The sequence below is a fragment of the Dioscorea cayenensis genome, chromosome 17 (genome assembly GCF_009730915.1).
Source record: "Dioscorea cayenensis subsp. rotundata cultivar TDr96_F1 chromosome 17, TDr96_F1_v2_PseudoChromosome.rev07_lg8_w22 25.fasta, whole genome shotgun sequence".
NCBI classification, from domain to species: Eukaryota; Viridiplantae; Streptophyta; class Magnoliopsida; order Dioscoreales; family Dioscoreaceae; genus Dioscorea; species Dioscorea cayenensis.
Window position 1 is genome coordinate 2,974,990 of NC_052487.1, and position 6,715 is coordinate 2,981,704.

The 6,715-nt window shown below is 32.6% G+C and overlaps 1 protein-coding gene across 2 annotated transcripts; it reads left to right on the top strand.

Moving 5' to 3' along the window:
* The first annotated feature begins 567 nt into the window (after positions 1–567).
* Positions 568–4,048, top strand: LOC120281002. Of its 2 annotated transcripts, none has more exons than XR_005542473.1 (4): positions 568–785; positions 1,756–3,025; positions 3,123–3,513; positions 3,662–3,733. XR_005542473.1 is itself a non-coding variant. In XM_039287958.1 (4 exons), exons 2-4 carry the CDS (start codon positions 2,565–2,567, stop codon positions 4,028–4,030), a joined length of 873 nt encoding a protein of 290 aa, XP_039143892.1. In that variant the 5' UTR covers positions 568–785; positions 1,756–2,564; the 3' UTR covers positions 4,031–4,048. The 2 variants fall into 2 exon arrangements, 1 of the variants encoding a protein (XP_039143892.1); XM_039287958.1 differs by lacking the exon at positions 3,662–3,733 and adding an exon at positions 4,010–4,048.
* Positions 4,049–6,715: the final 2,667 nt, after the last annotated feature.

The window sequence follows — 6,715 nt, forward strand, 5'->3', positions numbered from 1 at the left end:
TCTAAAGAAGAACATATTAACGAAATGAACATGTATAATATAACTAGATAAATGAATAAACAAATAAATATTTTGAGGGAGAGATCGCGTTTGGGATATGAGTTTAATAGCTAGAAATTTAAAATAATATAGAGTTTAATATATATACATATATATACTTTGAAATACTTTGTCAATTGTACATGATACATTCATACAATTTTTTTTTTATTTTTTTTACAAAAGATAACTGTTGTTAGTCAAGGGACAAACATAGGGTAATTTTCTCAGTTGAGTACTAACGTTTACTCTTATTTCAATTTGAGCACTAACATTCAATTTGTATCTAAATGGGCACTAACTTTCAATTTGATTGCACCGATGAGCCATTTGGGGTTTTCTGATGAAGGTTAGCTGATGTGGCCGCCGGACTGCTTGCGTGGCCACTAATAATCCACGTCATTTGCACCCGTGGAAGATGCCATGTCAGCAAGGTCAACAGCTGGCCTTTAATATGGCCACGTAGGATAGTTTTCTTTTTTCCCCTTTTCTTCTCCCCTTTCTCCCCCGATTGCCGTTGCCCTAGAATCCAATTTTCTCTCTTCGGGTCAAGACTGAGAACACAGGGAGAAATTCTTCAAGTTCTTGCTTCCTTTGGAGTTCTCCACTCCAGAAAAGACATTTCAGTTGTCCTGCACCTCTAGATTGGGAGATAGAATCGTGGTTACCGGTCCAAGTGGGAGAGAAATAGAGTATGGATGTTGATTGGGCCATAAGACCCCCGGATGGAGAGCGACCAGTCTATCGTAAGCTATTTTATTTACTTTTTCAAACTTTCAATTGTAAAACCATTATTGGGTTTCAATGTGAGTGTCAATGCTTTGTGTGTTTGATGTTGTTTTTTTTTTCTGAGTATATGGAATATGATTTACAAGAACAATTCTTGTCCACCATATCATTCTGTGATTAATTTTTTTGATATATGCGGGTGTGATTGGCTATGAATTTGTTACCTTTTTTCTGTCATGCTACTTCATTTGTTTTTCATGTATGTCAATATGTTTTAATTTAATTTGGGGAATTTTTTATTGGAGATGGTGCATGTGAGAAAATGTTGTGTGTTTGGCTACATTTTATAGCCACATGATGGAAGTGAGGATTTGTTTGTTATGTTTGGTAGTTTTTGCAGTCAAATGATGTGTGTTAAAAATGAAATCAATGCAAAAATTTGATCTAGTTGCATTTTAATCTGAAATGTACATGCAAGTGTAAAGATTTATTTGGAGTAAATAACATGTATATGGGCCTCAACAATGTATGAAGATAAATTTAATTTAATATGTTATCTTGTTCTCATCTTGTTGTTCTTTTGTTCTTTTCATGTATGAAAGAAAAATTTTATCTAGACATTATGAATGTTACAATTTGTTTGGTATGGTTGGTTAGTGTTTGCAGTTAAATGATGTCTGTGAGAATTAAATCAATGTAAAAATGGAGATGAAGTTACATGTTTATTTGAAATGGCATATGATTTAGTTACATGGTAATCTGAAATAACATATGATTTTAGTCAATCCAATGTATTAATATAATCTAGTTACATTTTATTATGAAAGAACAATGCAACATGGACCAAATTTAATTGCGACAAGGAACAATTAGTTCCTTTATGTAAGCATATTGAGCATCATATCTGTTTAAGTTTAGAATTTCTAGTTATAGTTGTATCATGTTTAATTGAGTTACCTAAAATTGAGTGTGTCAATTTGATCCCAGCACCCAAGTCTGACTACTTCACAATACTGCTCCACTACACACTTGGTGATGTAATGAAGTGGAGTGACCGTAGATTCAGTGGATATGTTGACTATTGTTGTGCCGACAAGATGTCTAGGTTGGAAATCATGGCCATGGCAAAGGAACTAAATTTAGTTGTGCAAGGCTGTACATTCTGGTGGCTAGATGTTATGAGTGAAAGGATGGGGATGAGAGAAATAAAAGACGACGCAGATGCTTTGGCAATGGCCCAAACTGCTAATCTTTGTAGAGAGATAAATGTTTATGCTAAGGTTACCAGGGTGTTGAATTCAACTTTAGAAAAAGATGGTTCCTTAGATGAAGATGGGCAGAACAACATGCTGGAAACTGATGGACATGTACATGAAGATACACAGAACAATTTACCTGGCAAGGATGGTGGCTTAGAAGAACATATACAGAACAACAATGTGGACAGTGATGGATCCTTAGGAGAAGATACAGAGATAAACTTATTGGAAAAGTGTCGTGGTTTTGAGGGTGATGATGCTGTTGTAGAAGAAGAGGGAGCTACACAGAATGATGTTCAAAACCAAGAGCAAGACCAAGAAGAAATGGATCAAGACAGTGGGCTATATGATTCAGAATATAATTTTAGCAGTGGATATGATGAATAAGTTGAGGGCGGTGGTGATGCACATGAGGCCAGTAGAAAAAAAAGGGAAGTAGATAGTAGGGTAGAAGTCAATGGTAGAGATGAGGATGAAATTGAGAGTGATTATGATTCTTCAGGTGAGCTACATTCATGTTCTTCCACTGATGATGAAATGGTTGTTCTAAGTAGACCTAAATATGCAGAATTTATTGAGGAATATGACATGAGAGATCCTCATTTCGAGGTTGGCATGAAGTTTAGAAGTTTCAAGCAGTTCAGGGAGGATGTCCGAAACTATGGCATTAAACACATGGTTGTTATGAATTTTAAGCCAAGTAATAGTAAGAGGTGCAAGGCAATATGCAAGAAAGGTTGCCCCTTCTATATATGGGCTGCACCTATGATTAAAGACAAAAACACAATTCAAATCAAATCAGGAATATTCAAACATGAATGTGCTAGGGATCATAAGATAAGGCATGTTAACGCAAAATGGATTGCACATAACTACCTGGAGCAATTCAGGGCTGATCCTTCTTGGTCTATTGCTGGGATAATTCAAGCAGTAAAAACTAATGAAGAGGTGGACATTAGCAGACTCAAGGCTTGGAGGGCCAGGGGTATTGCAAGAAGGTAAGGGTATAATTAGTATAATGCTTTGTTTAAATGTACTGCCAATATTATGTTTTAACTTATACTTATTGTATTTCCTTCTTTCTAATTCTTATAGTTTGCTAGATGGTGATGAAATAAGTCAGATAAAAAGCTTGTATGACTACAGACTTGAACTATTGCGCACACATCCAGGATCAACTATAAAGTTCAAGTGCACTGAAGGTACATTTCAAGGTATGTATGTATGTTTGGCTCCATTGAAGGCAGGGTTCTTGGCTAGCTGCCGACAAATCATCTCCTTAGATGGATGCTTTCTCAAAGGATTATTTGGAGGGCAACTCCTATCTGCTGTAGGGATAGATGCAAATGATTGCATCTATCCCATAGCATGGGCAAGAGTGGAAAAAGAGAACCGCGAGAACTGGAGTTGGTTCTTGGAGCTGCTTGGTGGAGATTTAGAAATCAACAACAGTCAATCTTGGGCCTTTATGACTGACAGGCAAAAGGTAAATGCAAATCATATGTTTGTATAGTGCTTTTATTATTAAGATGCATTGCTAATTCTTTGTTTCTTATCTTCTTTGTTTTTGTTGTTGTTTATCTTTTATTTTTATTTTTTTTTATGTTTTTTATATCCATCATATGGGCTTTTAGGGTTTATTACCTGCAATAGAAGAATTATTCCCCGATAGTGAGCACAGATTTTGTGTTAGACATATACTCACCGATAGGATGCTAAAAATAACCCTATGGATGTAATTGACCCTCTTGTCCTAGAGGAACATTATCAACAGGTGTGCATTTAGTTATAGGTTTTTGGTTTATTTAATTTGTTCCAACTTATAACCTAAATTAGATATTAATTCATAATGCAAGGTTGATCAATTAAGGTGATGAGTATAATTTGCACTTAATATATAGACCTTCTTTAACTCATAATGAATTAAATTTGAATTATTTTGAACCAATTTTACTCCTAATCTTATTGTTATTGCATTGTAGGAAAGAAAGAAAATGATTTGAAGGAAGAACATGTAAAAGGCACAAAATTGGAGGAAGAAGAGCAAAATAGAAAATCTAGCGCCTAGGCGCTAGCATGCAGCGCTTAGGCGCTACAACATCAAGAGGTGCAAAACAGAAAGTATAGCGCCTAGGCGCTACAGTCTTTGGCGCCTAGGCGCTACCCCGATTTTTATGTTATAAAAGGGGCTAGGGTTGAGACGAAAAGGGGGGAGAATTTCGGAGATCAAGAGATCGGGAGCGAAGATTCGGCGCGGATTCATTGCCAGGCTTTAGTTTTTAGTTTTTCTTTGTTCATTTGATTATGAACCTTATTAATATGTCAAACTTTGCAATTATTATGTTCTAAATACTTTTTCTAGGGCTACGATGTAGCCAGACTATGAAACCCTAGATTCATCTTTGTTTAATTTAATTGATGCTTGTTTTAAGACTATGTTGGATATTTTAATCTATGCTTAATGCTTGTGATTGCTTGATCACCAATTGCATGATTATTAATTTGATTTGAGACCGAGAGGTGATAATTGAATTAGGTCTTGGTTGAAATATCGTACAATTATCATAAGATAGAGATATTTATGAGGTTGTATGCATCATTATAAATTTCTAGAGCATAATGAGTTCCATAGGTTCACAGTTATCTCAGAGATGATGTTAACTTATCTAGTGAAATATGCTATTGATGCTTGAGAAAGATTAATATGTAATTTAGGGAAATTTGATGACAACATAAGAAACAAACATTGATTGATTGAATTAGATGATCTAGGTGGAATTAGTCTAGGTGAACTCGGAAACCCTAGAATCTCTTGACATTGATTTCTCCTTATCTCTCTCTCTCTCTCTCTCTCTCTCTCTCTCTCTCTCTAGTCCTTGAATTAGATTTTCTAAATTAAACTTCTTCAATTTCATTAATCAAGTAGAATTAGGGTTAGTAATTTTGGTAATTAATAAGCTCAATCCTCGTGGGAACGATACTCTCTTATCATTATATTACTTGTTTGCGATAGCGTATACTTGCAATTAATTACCAAAATGACAACAATATGACTTGATGAGAATTGTGTCTTACATTTCACTCATTATTAACAACATTAAAAAAAAATTAATTAAGATATAATCACATCAAAATAATAACAATTACATCATATGATAAATAAAAATTTATTTTATTTACCTTATGAGTAGAAGCATTATCATGTATACATACTATTAATTAAAGTAGATATATAATCCACTCCAAAAGCGTTTCAAGAAACAATTTTAATTTTTTTATATCATTTAAGTTTTAAATTATATTATTTATAATATTAATAATTAAAAACATTAATTACATCTAATTATTTATGCAATAAATGTCTATAAGACCTTTGAAATCCAATGTATAAAATAATTACTATGGTAGGAGTTGTTTAATTATATTATTTTATATATAATATCGCCTCAAAACTTTTCACAAAATTTTAAAAACTCCGATGCGAAACCAGAGAGAATGCCTAAGAAGAAGAATGACTGATCTTATATCGCTTGAAAGACGATCTCATTCCAATCAGTTGAAATCGAACATAATTAAACCCAATTTTATAACTAATTTATTTTTTCTCGCTTTCATGAATAAATCCTTGCATATATATATATATATATATATCAAAGATTTCATCATTTCTTTGTAATAAAAAATATCAAAAAATAATCTTTCAAACTTCTAAAATATATAATATTAATGGAACAAATTGCTTGTACATCAAACTATTTTTATAATAATTATACAAAAATTCCATTTCAAGTGAAGATATATTTTCTTTTGTTTTTTTTTTATTTTTTATTTCATATATTCAAAAGCCATATTAAAAAAAAAACCTTTCCATTTCAAGTGAAGATATACTTGGTAGGTGTGGCATGGGGTTACAACGAAATGTTTTTGAGGAGATTAAAATTCTTTTGTTATGTTTTTAAGAAAAATTGGACCGGACGTAATTAAACCCAAATTTACAACTAAACTATTTTTTTTCCTCCACTCCATGAATAAATCCTTGCACACATATCAAATATTTCGTCATTTAATTCTAATAAAAATTTCAAAAAACTTATAAAATATTTAACATTAATTAAATACATTGCCTATGCATGAAAATATTTTTAAAATAATTACAAGAAACTTTCCATTCCAAGCCAAGATAAATTTATATCTTTAATCACGTGTATTCAAAAACCAAATTTATTAATTATATGTGTATTCAAATTCTTTCGTTATGGGAACGAAGCTATCAAATTATTTAAAAAAACAAAATGCAAAATCATGAATTCACCCACTTACTAATTCCCTTATATTATTGATTTTTACATTAAAAAAATTACACAATTTCAGACCAACTAAAACATTTAAAAAAACCTAAAATACTAAAAGTAATAAACTCCACAATAGCTTCAACAATCAATGCCACCAGGTCCACCAAAATAAAAAAAAGTACCAACATCATGAGATTTGTTTAAATCTCCGACTTTGTAACATGAACTGTCTGAATCTGAAGTTGTATCAAATGATGATAGATCATTAGACTGCAAATTAATATCAATGAATTTCACCAGTTGAAATGGGCATGATTTTCCATAACCTTCTTCTGGAAAATGACCACTGCCCATTGGTGGAAACGCATCATTGCTTATACGTTGGACAGTGCCGCC